Source organism: Mus musculus, chromosome 16, assembly GCF_000001635.26.
Source record: "Mus musculus strain C57BL/6J chromosome 16, GRCm38.p6 C57BL/6J".
In the NCBI taxonomy this organism is placed as follows: Eukaryota; Metazoa; Chordata; class Mammalia; order Rodentia; family Muridae; genus Mus; species Mus musculus.
In genome coordinates, this window is record NC_000082.6 from 81,199,049 (window position 1) to 81,215,432 (window position 16,384).

The following is a 16,384-nucleotide window of genomic DNA, read 5'->3' on the forward strand; positions in this document are numbered from 1 at the left end:
CCCCAGAAACACCTACCTGCCCACGAGGCAAATTTTCAAATGAAGCATCCTTTTCTCACATGATTCTAGTTTGTGTCCCACTGACAAGAACTAACCACTGGACATACAAAAAAAATAATTCTCTGTCTGTCTCTTTTTCTCAAAACACACCAGTATGAATACAATCAGATTTGAGCTATATATGCCATATTATAATATGAACATTTAGATGGAAACTCCACCAATCGAGGATAGACCATTGCTTCTCTATTTCTTTCTCTGTTCTGACCTTAATGAAGTCGAGTATTCAAATTACTTTATAGTATCAGACTGTTCTCTGTCATAGTCCACATATTTACTTTAAAATAAATTGGCTCTAAGTAATAAGAAAAAGAGTGCACACCCTTACAGAATAATAATCCTCTCATCATTAAGTGTAGGTCCCTTTGCATGTGTGTGTGAACAGGCATGTTCATGCATGTGCAATAGGTACTTAGCTAATCCGGGTGTCAATTTGAAAACCTGCAAGCTTTGTGGGGAAGAGATTAGTTTTCATCTGCAGTATGTTCATAAGAGTCGACTGTGGTTGTACATGTGTACTTGCTGATAAGAAAAACACCAGGGAGCTCTCTGAGTCTGGGGTGAGCTGGTTGATCACTCTAAGGAACCTGAACAAAGTGTTGGCTAGGAACCTTTTGTCAGCTGTGTCTGCTCACTCTGATCGGGGCAGAGACCAGATCCTGGGGCCAGAGATTCTGGTTCTGATTAGTCTCTTGTCATAGGTGTCATAGTAAAGTGACAGTTTATGTCCCTGTTCCACCAGCGGAAATATCGTGATCAACCCCAGACTTTGGTTGCATGACACCACAGCTCCATGCTTACTCCTCCAGTCACACTTTCAGGTGACACACACACTCAGTTGTGAGGGGTGCAGGTACAGTGGGGTTTGCAGGTGAGTGGGCCTTAAAAAGAACCCCAGCTCAGGTCCTCCATTTACATTCCCGGATCTCTCTCTTCAGACACTGACAAGGAAATGTTACCTCACAGTGCTAATCCTAGATGGTGTATAAAAAAAAAAAAAAAAAAACCCAAGACCCTCCTAGATCTTAGCCCTCAGCAGCGCCCCCCTTTAGGGAGGGGATCCACTCATCCCAATGAATTGGGACCTAAAGATGCACTGCATGAATGTCTTTCTTGGTCCATCTAAAGCAGGGGCTAGTAGCCATACACCCTAGGAGACAGTTGTTCCCCTGATCCACAGGGAAGTGTCAAAGCACTAAGGGTGTCAGGCCAGGCCAGGGTTAAGTCCTAGGATAGACACAGACCCTGCCACCCCAGCTCTTTAGGAACCAAAGGTCAATACTTCCTGTGCCTCTGGGGCTCGCCCTCTGCAGTACTCAGCAACCCGGCCACACCTGCGGGGTCGCAAAAGAGCCAGAGGGTGCTGGTGTCCAGGCGTCCCTGTTCCCCGTGAGCATGCACCATCCGCATAGCTAGAAAAGCCCGGGACTCCTGGGCTCGAACCCGTGGCTGGGGCTCCACTGCGGACGAATCCCGGGGCCGCGCGTGCCTGGCTCGCAGGGCGAGCGCGCGGAGGGATCCGCCGGGGCCGCGCCTCCCCGCCCCGTCCCGCCCCCGCCTCCTCCCGCCGGCTCCGCTGCCGCCGCGGCGGCCGCTGCTGCCGCCGCCGCCGCCGCCTGGATATAGTGCGGCAAGGCGCGGAGCTTGCAGTCACTTTGCGAGGAGGAGCGCGCGGCGGGCTGCGGGCGGCTGGGGCACCCGGGAGCGGCGGCGGGCTAGCAGAGGCGGCCGTGGCAGCGGAAGGTTCTCTCTCCGGGGCTGGACTTAATAACTTTGGAACTGTCCGCCGGTGTCACGTCCTGAACATGAGCCTCCTCCTCTCCTTCTACCTGCTCGGGTTGCTTGTCAGGAGCGGGCAAGGTAGGAGTGTGCGGCTTTCTTGCTTCACTTTCCCTCCCCCTCTCCACCCAACCCGGAGAGGCAAAGAGCGAGGCTCCCGGGGCCACGAAACCCAGGCACCAAAGTTGCGGTGGTTCTTGAGGCGACTGTTGGGATTTTACCTCTTTCTTTACGCGGCCCCTCAAATTCTATCCGTTTGCTCGAAAGACCCCTTAAATAAGAGAGGAGACCGTGCGGAATTGGAGATAAGCATCGTCGGTGTGAAAGAGATCATGGGAGGGAAAATTGCTCCAGCTTCTGGGATTTTTTTTTTTTTTTTTTTTTTTTGGCTTATTCTCTCTTATTACCCGAAATTGGATGAGTGTGTTGGTGTGTATTCACAGTTAAATATCTGAGGTTGCGGAAGGGAAGGGCATGGTGATGTTTTACAGAAGAGGCAAAAACTACCAGCATTAAAGTCGTTTATCAAAAATCTCTGTGGTGTGCAAGAAATTCAATTCTTAGAGATTCTTTTCTTCTTTCCCAACACCAGTTTTTTTTTTTTTTGGGGGGTGGTGGGTGGGCTGTGAAGTGAACGTTTGATGGCTTATTTATGTTGGAAACTAACAGGGGCCATAGATGCTGTAAAACAGCAAATGGCTAAAACTAGGGTTGTGTTGCAGGCGTTCATTGTGACCCCCCCTCCTTTGAATATAGCATAATCTGAACACGATCTATCATTCGATTTGAATTGCACCTGTAAGGGATTTGGAAGGTTGGGGAGCACTGGGAGTACTGGGGAGCTTTTTATTTATTTATTTTTTAATTTGGGTGGGGGAGAGAGAGAAAAAACGTGTTAGAATAGCCCTAGGGACAATTGGTTGAAGCAATCTTTGCTAATCTGTATATAGATGATAGGCATTATGAATTTATCATTCTGCCTTCCATAGTCTACGTTCACATAAAATATATTCACAATCATTTGAAACGTTTTGAACTGTCCAGACAAGTTTGGACATTTAATTGGGGGGAGACAAAATACCAAAATATGCACTGGTGGAAGTCTTAAAGGCAAAGGTAATATCCATAATTCTCCTATTACATGAAAGTGCAGGAATGCCATATTATTTGTGCGGCATTTTCTATGAAATTAATAAAATGCAAGATAAGTTAAAATATGTTCTCTAGATCCAATTCTAAGCATTTTTCCCCACCGCTTCTGCGTTGCTCATGTGCTCCAGCAGGGGGTGGTATAACTCCATTTTAAGCAAGAAATGCTTGTTTCTGCTCTTGCACCCACTGTCCTTCTATCATCCCTCAGTAGGGCTTGGCATTTTGGATGTAAAGACTTCCTTTCTCTGTCTTTCTCTGAAACTACAGTGAAATGATGAACCACGATTGGATGTAGATTTTTATGTTCTGAAGTACAAATTCACATGCTAGATATTGCTCTCATTTATAAAGTGCCTCTTTCTGCCATCCTAACAGAGGATGGGTAATATTTCAGTCTCAGAAAAAATTGCAGATAGATCCATCGGAAGCTCATATTAGTCTTGTTCATTAATCCAGTCACCTCTCTTGCAAAGATCAGCATACACTTGTTCACTACAAGATACAGAGCTGTCATTTTGTGGGTGGGTTGGGTTGGTAGTTGTGTTTAACTGTTCATTTGTAACATGGAGAGGCAGTTCTGAATTCAAACAAGGCAGTCTGAAAAATCTAACTTAGATGCAATTGCAATTAGGAGAGTGTAGTGTGAAGTAATATGGGGGCAAGTTTGTGCCGATTGATGCGCTGTCTGGAGGAAATCATCCCAGTTGTAGAGTCTGTGCATTTATCATCGCTGATGCCAAGTGTGCTGGAATTCAGGGAAAGGGGAGAGGTTGGAATGCTTAAGTAGCTAGGCATAAACAGTGCACAAAGGCAGATACACTTTGGGTCTCTAGATGTAGCCTGTATTTGAAATTGTGATTTAGCTGATTTATAATCAGCACGCAGGGTGGTTAGAGAGGAGAACTGTGGCAAGGAAGCCTGCCTGCAGGGGAACCCATATTCCTCGTCAATGAAACAGGACAGACGGATGGCATCTTTGTAAAGAAGATCTCTCTGTCTCGTGCAGTGGCATGCCATGCAGACACCCTTAGTGGAGTATCCGGGGGAACCAGCTTTTCTGTGAACAAGCATGTAGTATCGCTGTGCCATGTGCTGTAAGGAAGTCAAAGACGCCTGGAAACAGAAATCCTTATCCAGGAGTCTAAATTTCTCTAGGCTGCTGTTTTCTTCTCTAATTACGGGTGCAGCCGCAAGTATCAGACACACCATTGGGAGCTATTTTTTTTTTCTCTTTTTTTAATGAACCATGTGTAACTTGCATTTCTGTTTGTTCTTTTTTTCTTTTCTTTCTTTCTTTCTTTCTTTCTTTCTTTTTTTTTTTTTTTTTTTTTTTTTGATGGAGCCATGAAAACCTACAAGACAGTGACCCTCAGGTTTGCCTTGGAAATACTAAAAGCTCAAATGGCTGATTTACGTTTCCAACAATATACTTGCAGGGGATTTTATGAAGCATGATTGAAGCTATTGCTTGAGAAAGTGGTGTGCAGTTTGACTGGGGAAAGACAACGATGATGTATTCCCTTTTAAGTAGTCAAAACGTTTTGAACCACAACAGTAGAATGGAAGAAAATGGCTCAAGTGAAAAAAAAAAAACTAACTTAAGTGGATGCCAATCCCATAATTAGCTAACAAGACCTATTAACTTCAGTCCTTACTTTCAGATCAGTGTTATTGTTCATGGAGATGAGAGAATTTTTTTTATTAAAAATTGAAATAGAAATGTTCTTTTGAAAGCCTTCCATTTCCAATGAAAGATCAATACCTAATGAAAGAAGGTTGTCAACTCTGAACTTAGTTGCCCATGGAAAGGAATTTATAATTACTTAACGTGTGCAATTATTTTTACCTTCTCTTTAAGACTCAGTTCCAGGCTCTGCTGTCATAAATCTCTAGTGAGTCTCTCATTAACAGGGCATGTGCTGTTTTTAAGTCTAATTCCCAGTCTGAAATAGGGATGGGCAGCTTCTGAAACTTTCCGGGTGTTTAAAAATCATTTTCATCTCCTTTTAAGAACCATCTAATATGATTAATGCCAGTCTGTGACTGTTGTTCACACATGCAAAACAGAAATGCTGCTCTACTGAAACCCAGCAGGGTTATTCCATTCTCTTTAAAAAGCTGTGTCAACCATTCATAGCATCCTTTAACCTAAAATGTGGGGGAGGGTCCTGTGAGAAGCCCACTCGGTGAGTGAGTCTGGACATCTGCTTACATTTATTTTTTTCCTAGGCAAATGCTAATAATTGTGCATTGGAGAGATCTGTTCCTTCTGAAGACAGAGCAGGCATGTGGATGCCTACTAGCCAAATCCACAAATGCCCACTATGTATAGGCTATGACATATGGCCTCTCTTGAACCCTTTCTCTGTCCACCCTGATCTAATTCTTTGCCTGCGTCCTCTCTCTGTGACGTTTCTTTTGAACTAACTGAATGTCCATCTAACTTAGGGAATATAGGCTCTATAAATTAATATTTCTTTTGTCAGTGAACAGCTCAGAGGATTCCCTCCCCGGCTTGATGCCTGCTGTTCTCTCTTTCATTTCCCAAGCTGACTCTGAGCCTAGTGAGCAGTAGGCACAGGTGGACGGTCCCGAGTGTCTGATGAGTTTCTTCCTTGGCACAGGGGACTGAGGTTCGCTAGGATGTAATATCTTACAGGAGAAGCAATTAAGGGAACAAAAGAACTCCATTCAGTAAAGGGAAAAGGTCAAGTTTCGTGTAATTTTGTAAATAACGTGGCCTTCTTTCACAAATGGGCTGGTTTGCTGTGAGACGGAGAAAGGTGCTTTGCAGTCTGAAGACAGGAGCCAGGCTCAACTGTGGAGTTTGTTTTTCACAGGCAAGAGCTGAAGGGCTGGGTAGAATGTTGGGAAGTCTCTAGAGCTGGCCCTGCTGCTTCCGTTGGCATCTGACGTTGGGGAACTCATTTTAGCTTGCCTCTTTTTAAGGATCATTGTCTGAATCAGTGCACCTCTGATCGTGTAGAGAAAAGTATTCAGCTAGGAGGCGAGAGCATCTGTTAAGCACTTGTCTTGTTATTACTGCCATTTCCTTATTTTTATGTATTATGTCATTAATATGTCTCTGGGTATATGGAAAGTCATTCAAACAACATTAGTGGTCTTATAAAGGAAATACACATGATTTTCTGGTTTTGCTAAATTCAGAAAATTTTGAGTTTCTTGCATCTTCATATCCTGCCAATTACAGTGAGGCTAAGAGTATTTAAAAGATTATCAATTAGTTTTAATTTTTCAAATTACATGCTAAAGGAACACATTAAGAAGCAACTGGCCCTTTTATTAAAAGTAACATTCTGCCATTTAACAGAGTTAAGCTGCCATTAATCGTTCAGCAAACACATGTACTTCTTGGAGCTCCCCATTTACCCATTTTAATGGTTCCTCACTGTTTTAAATTACAATGGTGCTACTACTAAATAGATGACAGCATTTTTCTTAGGCGCACACATTTACAGCGCCTCTACCAATTAATCAAGAACCACTAGTTAAGTTAGAGGGCTTCGACGTCATGATCATAGACACTCCTGGATGAAAATGACTAAGAGGGGTGCTAAAGAATTTTAAGAATCTTTGTCACCCTAGATATGACAAGATATCTTTGAAGGACTTTAGGTTGATCATAGGGTTTTGGCTTTGCACTATTAAATTATTTTACAGGGAAAGAACAAGTCATTGCCCCTGAGAGCATAATGCCCGGGTGACCAAGGGTCCCTTGACCTTGAAGAAGCAACTGAAATTCACAGAACACCTATTTGCTCATTGAAAACTTGGACATTAACATATGCCAGTGCTTGACCTAGATGCTCAGCCACTAAAGTTTGCTGTGATAGTGATATCTGTAAAATGTCGAACATATTACACATGGTATTGTTCATGATATTCAACAATCACCATACAGATAAAATGTAATAATGTATAGAATTGTATCACTTATTTATTCACACAAAATCATAAAATTTCCTTTGTAATTAGAAATATTTTATACAGTTAGAGACTCTAATCCACTGAAGAGTGGAACTCTCCCATCATTGAATCCGTTAATTATGATTTGTTTATTTATATATTCATTGTTCCAGACACCTTACTAGACAAACATATTAGAATTTTTTTTAATGAACAACCACGTGAGGTTCCCCTTAAGGTCATAAGACACATGTATTATTTTTCAATTTGCAATATGGTGTTGGCTATATGTCTTGCACTTATGAGTTAGACTGGAGTGTTAGGGTAGGCACATATTAGGATAAGTGAACTTAGAGGATATCAGATAGAAAAGCAAATGGGTAATTACCAGAGATCTAATTAGTCCACATGCTTACCTCACTTCAGGCAACACCAAACTTTTACGTAGATTTAAAAACTTAGAGAGTGTGAGAGCCAGTAAATTAACAGAAGTGACAGTTTCAGAATAGGACTTGAATTCATAGCCCTGTGGCTGCCGGCACAAGACCTGAACAAGATCGGGGCAACAGTAGTTCTGACAAGAATTGCTGAGAGATTCATCAACCCCAACATTTAACTGAGATGCTATGGACAGTTGATGCTATCCCAGAGAGGGAGAGCCAGGTTTATTTAAGCATGTGGCAATCATTAGGCCATATGTGCTCTTGACAGTACCCCCTCACTCAAAAGCATATTGAATACAAATTGATATCAATGGCTTGTTTGTTAAGTTATAAAAAATGTAGACAGGTAAAAAGTTGGAAATGTGAAAATGTGGTCATGAGGGTGTGGCTCAGTTTATAGTGTGTGCGCTTACTACTTATGAGACACTTGGTCTGATTCCCAACACTTCAAAAGGCAGGCATCAATCTTACACAGCATCAGCATCAGCAACCGCAATATCAGCAAAAACAACAAGAGCACACAAACACATACATCTCACAAGCATGCACAGGGAAACATTGACAAGCCTTGGGTGGTATATATGGTGAGTACCTACTAACTATATTCTTGTTTGAGGTTGTTGTAGTCACATTGTAACTCAATTTTATCAAGACTCATTTGAGATTTTAGTCCTTTTATATTATTATTGATGAAGATTACAATACAGAGCAATAATCTGATTACTCATATCCATTGTGATCAGTCATTATTTGGAATTAAGTACTTAAACTTTACTTCTATCTCATGGCATTTAAAAAATAATGTTTGTTGTTTTGTAGAAAAAATCTTTATGTGTGTGGATTGAAAGAGAATGTTTGTCCATATTGGTAGTTGAGGAAATAAAAGAATACAGATTGAAAAAAATCAGATGCATGTGAGAAAGCAATAAACTTTCCAGCAAAATGATATGAAATGGCAGAAGATATCAAGATATCATATGATTGATTGCTCCACGGTCCTAGATACTCCTTGGCATTCATCCTGTTTCATCTTAATGAAAATTCATTGACTCTTCATGGTGAGGCTCAGCTGTGACATACTCTACTATCTCCTGTTTCTTTCCCTTTCTCATGGTGACTGAAGGCACGGAAACCATAAATATCTAGTCTGAAAGTGGGAGATCATTACTTGAATGTAAAATACAGCTAAAGCCAAACCTATATTCATGAACCTGCATTTTACCTCAGTAGAGCAGAGAGCTTCACCATGCCTAGAGGAAATGAAGGCAATGATATAGGAGATGAAACAACACAGCCCAATTGTAGGAAAGGATGCAGTTGTCTCAACCACGGGAATAACCCAGTTCTAAATATCAAGTTGGAAGATTTATTCAGTTGTCTAATCTATTGGATGGTTTGGAAAGGTCAGTCATGGCATCCATGGTGGGATATTGGAGCAAGACTAAGTTTGATAGGTAGACCTTTGGGGCCTGCTTATTGAACAGGAAAGTAACTTGATAAAGATGTTTGTAAAACTGCTGACCAGATACAGATGGACCAAAGAGGGAATCAGTGGATATACATATGGTTCTCTGAAAGTAATGGATCTTTTATCAAATTTTATATGCAATTTTTGAGACGGGCCTCCATATTTCATAGATATGTCTGTCCTAAAACTTGTTATGTAGACTATGCTTGGCCCTGAACTTTCAGAGGTCACTGCCCTCTCTGCCTTCAAAATGCTGAAATCAAAGCCTGGCTGCAAACATAAATCTTTCATACAAGTTTAACTTGAATGACTGAGGATAACATTTGAAATGTAAATAAATAAAATATCCAATACAAATAAAGAAGGGAGAAGGAAGTACTTAAAATACTGAACTTATCTGACAGAAAGAATGATAATATTTCAATAACAATAATGCAATGCAATAAAATAGCATTTGTGGCAATTTTGATTTTTTCATGATTATCTCTTTAAAAGTATTATTCAGGCACCTAGTTAAAAATTCCAATGACAAATTTTTTAAAGGAATGATTTTATTTTTCCTCTCAAAGTTATTACTTACCTTTGCTTGTTATCTACTTTTATCTTGTGATTGTGTCAGAATTTGTATTTTAATCAATGTTTAGCATATGTTTAACAAACACACACATATGGTATTTGGGGAAAGTTTTCAAACATTGCTATGATTTCAGAATTTCCACTTAAATAATTTTCTCCTCTTGTCCATAGCTTTAAAAGCTATTCTTGGGAGAATAGAAAAAAAAAAAAAAAAAAGACATAACAGAGGACTGGCAGGGAGAGTGGAGTTGATTAAAGGGCAGTATAGGTGTGTATGTGTAAATGTCACAGGAAAACCTAGTTGACCCTTGTAATTAGTATGTGTGAATAATTATAACTGTGGAACACTGTGTCTGGACAAAATGGCCTAGCTGGAAAAGTGATGGATGTGCACGTCCAGAGAAGACTCACACCCACATAAAAACCTGAACACAGTTGTATGCAATTGGCATCTCTGTAGGGTCGCAAGGTCAGGTGTAGCCTCTGAGTACTAACCCTCGCCAGCTTAGCCAAAATCAGGAGTCTACAGGTTCACTGAGGTGCTCTTAGCAAAAAAGAATAAATAAGTGGAGATAGTCACTCAACCTAGATCATTGTATCACATATAACATTGTATATCCATGTGCCTATACATTTATGCACAAACATACACATGAATAGATGTGTATACATACTTGACATCACAGTCACAAACACTCATATATATAGTTGTAGAAAACTAAGACCTCATATGGCACACAAAGACTTTTGGTACTGCACACACCCAGCTGAAAATGTTTCCATTAGTGTCCAAGGGAAATTAAAGGGAATAATATTTTGAGTGCCAATTTTATGCTGTGTAACTGTGGCGAGCACTTGACTCATTACCTCATTTATTCCTGATTAAATCATATTTCATAGATGATGTACCTGCGATTGAGAGTGACTGATTTGTGTAGAGCTTTTAAGTGTGTTCTCTGGACTGCCGTCCCAAATTTATAGTCAATGATCATTACACACATTCAAGCTATATTTCAGTGCTTCTGCTCCAGTATGTATATCTTGACACATCTATCCTTACTCACTGAAGGTAAATAGGGAAATGATCCACCATGGTGAAGGAAAGGTGTTGATTGATGTAGTCTTTTCTCCAGCTCTTTTTGGCTTTTAAATGGCCAAGAGCAAGCTTTCTTGTAAACACAAAAACTGCAGCAATGCCTGAAGACAAAATCAAATGAAGAAAATCCACTGATGATTCTGTTTATTTACTTTATTCTTTGCATTTTTTTAAAAAAGTTTCACTTCCTGATGAATGCTCTCCATGCCTTGAATCTTGACCCAAATACCTGCAAAAACTAGGTGAAATACTAGTAGAAATTACACTAATATAGCTTGTAGTTAACACTGTTATGTAAAAACACATTCCCTATCTAATGTCATCATTATGATTGTGTGCTCTTGTTATGGCTAGGCCACAGATCTCTGAGAGTTTTGAATGTTTTCCCTCATATTGTATTTTCATAAGATTTGACATTATAATTTCTTATTTTTACAATACCGAGGTCTCTTGGGATTGAGAATGTGCAAGTATAATATCAAAGATACATCTCTACATGCCAACTGTCATGCCAGCTGTACAGATGAGATTTACTTGAGACACATCGTATAATGTTGATAGGTTTCCTACACCAACATAAGTACACTTACATATTGTTTTATGAGAGACCTAGAGAGAGAGAGAGAGAGAGAGAGAGAGAGAGAGAGAAAGGGAGAGGGAGAGGGAGAGGGAGAGAGAGAGAGAGCACACGTGAGTATGTGCATGGGCATGCATGCATGTGTGCTTGTGTATGTGTGAGTTTGAGGTGAGGCTGGCTATTGAAACTAATCCTAGTGCACTCCAGGGAAGCCTCCCACCTTAGAGGAGCTGTCATCTTCATCCCCTTTAAAGTGAAACACCCTGTCCATTATAGGAAAATGTGTACTATTTTTAGTACAGAACAATCTTATCATTTTTACATTTACAGTTTTTCCTCATCTATAGATTTCTGTAGATTAAAGTACTGAGCATACTACCCACGCAGAGCAATTTCATTTTTGCCTTCTAACAGCAAGATCACAACTTTGTGTTCTGCATATATCACTACATGCAAGGAACATGAACAAAGAGGGTGGTACAAATGCCTTCTTACACCATACGTCATTCTTTGTTGTGTATGAGAAGCATGTGAAGAGTGGGACCTATAAAGATTGTAGGAAACAGCCTTTTTTAGAAATACCTTCTAGTATTTGCAAGCTGTTACCTTCCTCTCTATAAATTCATACATACTGAAATTAAACAACATGTCAACTCTTTGAAACGGGAGTTTTTCTCATACCCAATCACAAAATAATATATATTGTATATATGCATATAAATGCATGTATATGTATATATGAATATATGTATATGCATATTTGTGTGTGCTTATAAGATTATTTATATAGACCAGGTACAAGTTCTAAGCATCAATCACTGAAAGTTAAATAAAACTCAGCATATTTAAATGTATGGCGTGTGCACTATGAGACATACAACGCAACAAGAGATTCTACAGTCAATGTTAATTTACCAGTTTCAAGAGCAACAGTTACCCTGAAAATTAGTGTGACCAAATTAGAATGAAGTACACAGTATCTTAAAGACACAAAGTTCCTTATTCTAAAATAAATACTTAAAATTGATATGGATCTTTCACCTTATATAGTCCACAGCTTTTAAATATATTTCTGCCTTTACCTCAATGTTTGTTTGGACACTGTGAATTAGGGAGTTATTTAAATAATGTCTCATTGTGTGTACATTTGTGTTCTGGTCCTTACTTTACCCTTTGGGTTGATTCTCTCGATGCTAGGGATACTAATTAGCGCTCGACTCCTCGTGCCATCTATTACTAGCATTGAACTCAGAACAGTTATTCTTACATTTTATGTGTTTTCTACACCTCTCTTTGCTAGAATTCCTTGTGTGCTGGGATGTAAGCTGAAGACACTTGCCCTGAATTCCTGGATTTGTAATTTGTGCCTGTGTGGCTTGTTCATTTCATACTGTTTTAAAAAACCATATAACACTCAGGATTTTACATTTCTTTATCACTGAGGATATCATTCATTGTTCTATCATGTGTCAACTGATTACTACCTACTTGTTACTCCTCAAAATTGCAATGTTCTTGAATTAGCTCAACAGATATTTCACATTTCATCACTGTCTTCTCTGCGAACACCACAAATGCAAGCAAGCCTTCCAATTCTGGCTTCCCTTCATATAGAGACTTCATTGTAAATCAGTATGTGTTTTCTTGGAAAAACAATGAATGTTTACCAAATAAATACTGAGTGAATATTTACATCTTAACTAGAAAAGAGCAAACCAAAGTGTCAGGTTTATTTTAAAATATATTTGATCCTGGGTTTGGGTAATGGTTAAGTTGTTAGGAGTATATTTGTTGGCCTAGGTATTTATTTCAAGTGTTTTGTATATATCGAGACCATTAATGTGACAAACCATGTTCTTCCCATAAATTAGGAGTGATTATTTAATTTATAAGGAGTAGCATGGTTGCCCTACTTTACCGCTGATCTTACTTCCTGACAGAAAAGAATTTGACTGTCAATGGAAAGTTCATTAATTCTAAAAAAGTTAACATTTAAAACCCTATATATGTACATCATTGGAGATAGTAATGGAGGTTAGACTCCAGACCTGTCTTTGTCTCTCTTTGTCTCTCTGACTCCCTAATATCTTTCTAAAATACATACATATAGGAATCTATGCACATATAGAAAAGAAATTCAAAAGAAATCAAAATAACTTAAGACAGTAGATTTAATTTGCAATACTACAATAAACACAAATATTGTCACCAAGATATGTCTAATATGTCAATGGAGCCACTGCTTAAAATGAACACAATCTTGGAGGATGGTTAAACATTGCTCATGTATTCAATGGTCATGGCAAACCTATTCTAAATTGTACCTATAGGAAGAAAAGAAAAAGATACAGTTAAATTTTTACCCCGTTTTTTTTTCTAGGCTCTTTGATTATTTTAATGAAGTTAATTTATCATCTGAAATCCTCTTTTGCCTGGTAGCCACCTTTATTTTTCCCCTCTTTGATGACTTTCTGAAGGCATTTTCAAGGACTACCTCCAGAGATGAAAGCATTTAACTGTACAGAGTGCATTTTGCAATACCTCAGAGTACCTTACAGAACAATCATTTGTCTGCACACTCTTTCTTTCTCATGTACCTTTCTGGGAGTATTTTTCTTTTAACTTCAAATACAACTATCAATTAGTGATTAAGTAGTCCTGCTGATTCACCCATTCCACTCTCATTTTTTCCTCAGATCGTATCTAATTCATAATCATGGCAATTGTTAATCTAGATGAGTCATTTCATTTCAAAGCCCCCTCAAAGGTCGAACGGGAACACATCCAACATCTCCAGGGATGGGAGATGACTTGTGCTTTAAAAAACAAAACTCAAGAACGAATCCAATGACTTTATGTCCTCTTCCCTGGCTTATGCATGCCTTAATTGTCATATCCAAAATGGTTATTAAATGTCCAACTTCAGTGTTCTACTTTCTTTATTACAAGATGGACTAAAACAGAATTCTGAGCATTATGCAACCCTCCAAGAGGCTACTGTAAATCTTGCATTGTAGTGAAATATTTTACCAAAAATGCTCTTCTTCTTAGCAGCTGGTAATGAACGACTTCTTTGGGCAGAATATACCTCATTTAAGCTAGGACAATTAAAGTAGTAAACTATGGCATACAAACGGAAATAAACATTTATGATTTGTCATCTTTTTCTTATGTCTTCCTATTCAGCTGTCTTTTACCTGCCCCACCCCACCTCCTATTGGAGGCCTCCAGTTTTCAAATGATGCATATAGATGTCATTGTGTGCCAGGAGAAGTTTAGTTTTTAAAAGTACCAATTAAGAGCACCCAACATATCTCTTCTCCAAGCAGAGTGCATGCAGGGAGCTGAGGTTGAAAGAAAAGTGAATAGTTAGAGAAAAAACCAGGTTTGTTTTGAGGAACAAAGAAAAAAATGTAAGTACTTACAGAAAAATGTGTTCACCTCCTAAAAGAGGATTGAATGTGGGTGGCTGCTCACACAAAATTTGATCTGGCACCATTACCTGCATGGATGTGTATAGGAAATGTCCAGAAAAACACAGAATGGCTAGACACGTCATTGCTTTCTCTGTGAACACAATATTTATAAAAATTTGTTGAACTAATTAAATGAAGGAGAATAATTCTAATAACTCCACAGCATATTTTCCTATGCATTCGTTTACTTTTTTATTATTAATCATTTTATTTATTTACATTCAAGTGCTATCCCTCTTCTGGGTCTCCCCTCTGCAAACCCCCACCTCTATCCCTGTTCCCTTTGCCTGTAAGAGGGTGCTCACCCACCCACTCACCAACTCCTGTCTCACCACTGTAGCATATCCCTTCTCTGGGGCATCGAGCCTCCACGGGACCAAGCACCTCCCCTCTCACTGATGCCAGATCAGATAAGGCAGTCCTCTGCTACATATGTAGCAGGAGCCATGGACTGGCCCATTTCTACACTTTGGTTAGTGATGTAGTCCCTGGGAGCTCTTACTTAGGGGTCCAATTAACTGATACTGTTGTTCTTCCTATGGGGTTGCAATCCCCTTCAGGTCCTTCAGCCCATTCCTTAATTCTTATTTTTTATTATTCAATCTTGTGCAGGGGTTTTTAACAAGTGATAAACTGCAATACATAGAATGGTATATAGCATATGATAGGAGGAGAGAAATGGTTGTTACACTTACTCAAGATTATCTTGTGAAGAAGTAGTCTGTCTCTGATCAGACCGTCTCAGAAACAGCTGTACTTTCTGGTTCTTTCCTTACTTTCCAACCATGTTTTTTTTCAGTTCCAACCCTAGAAAGGTAACAGCGACAAAATCACATGTAGTTGGAGAGAACAAAGTGGTGTTTTGATGTACTGTGATATTATTAGTCAAGCAAATGAAAATATTTTAATAATTATTGTTTTGTGCTGAGAACATGTAGGGTATGATTTCTTAACAGCTTTGAAGTGTGCCACGTGTTATTATTAGCCATAGCAAGAATTCTACACAGCAATTTCTAGAAATTGTTTAAATTATCTCAATGTAGCTGTATACTTTTAATCCAGGATCTTCCTCATGCCTCTCCCTTATCTTCTGCCAACTAGCATTCTATTGTTTGCTTTCCTGAGTTTAATACTAACTTTTGCAGGAAACTGTAATAACATTTGCCTTTCTATGCTTGGATAATTTTACATGTTGAGATGTTCTATAGGTCCATTTACATTTCTTCATATAACAGTATTTCCTTTTTATAAAAAAAATTGAGCTTATTAGTATTATATTTTGTGTGCATCTCATTCAATTTAGCCATATATCCTTGGGTATAGAGTCGGCATTGTAAACAGTGATCCAGTGAACCTGGTAGGCAGATGCTTCTGTGAGATACAGATTTTATTCCGTTCCATTATATTTCAAAAAAGAACCACTAGATCATGTGAGCCTAAACCATAAGCAAGGCAGCAAGAGTAGATAAACAGAGTTCTGTGAAACAAAACAAAAGTCAAATATCAGCACCAACAAAGTCAATCAATCATCAGCAAAATTGTTATCAACCTAAAACCTGAGGGGAGCACTGACAAAATATACTTCTGCTAAGTGATAACATATTAAATATACAATTAAAGGATTTTAAACGATAAAAAGCAACACAGGAAAAAGAAAATTAGGAAAGAAAGGGAGAATGAAGTGGCATAGTTTAAAATGGGCTGAAATTATTAAAGTGCTAATTAAAGGTAATGGGGCAAAGGGCTAACATTATACTTCCCTATACATGACCAAGAAGTAGATGAAAACAATCTCAATATTATTGTTCAGCAGGGATTAAATTAAAAAAC

General features: G+C 39.0%; 1 protein-coding gene across 2 annotated transcripts in view; it reads left to right on the forward strand.

Annotated features, from left to right (window-relative positions):
* Positions 1-1,648: 1,648 nt before the first annotated feature.
* Positions 1,649-16,384, forward strand: part of Ncam2 (neural cell adhesion molecule 2) — a 423,594-nt gene continuing 408,858 nt past the window's right edge. For both annotated transcript variants that reach the window (NM_001113208.1, NM_010954.4), the window contains exon 1: positions 1,649-1,920. In NM_001113208.1, the coding sequence (NP_001106679.1) occupies positions 1,866-1,920 (55 nt within the window). In that variant the 5' untranslated portion in view covers positions 1,649-1,865. The remainder of the gene's footprint in view (positions 1,921-16,384) is intronic.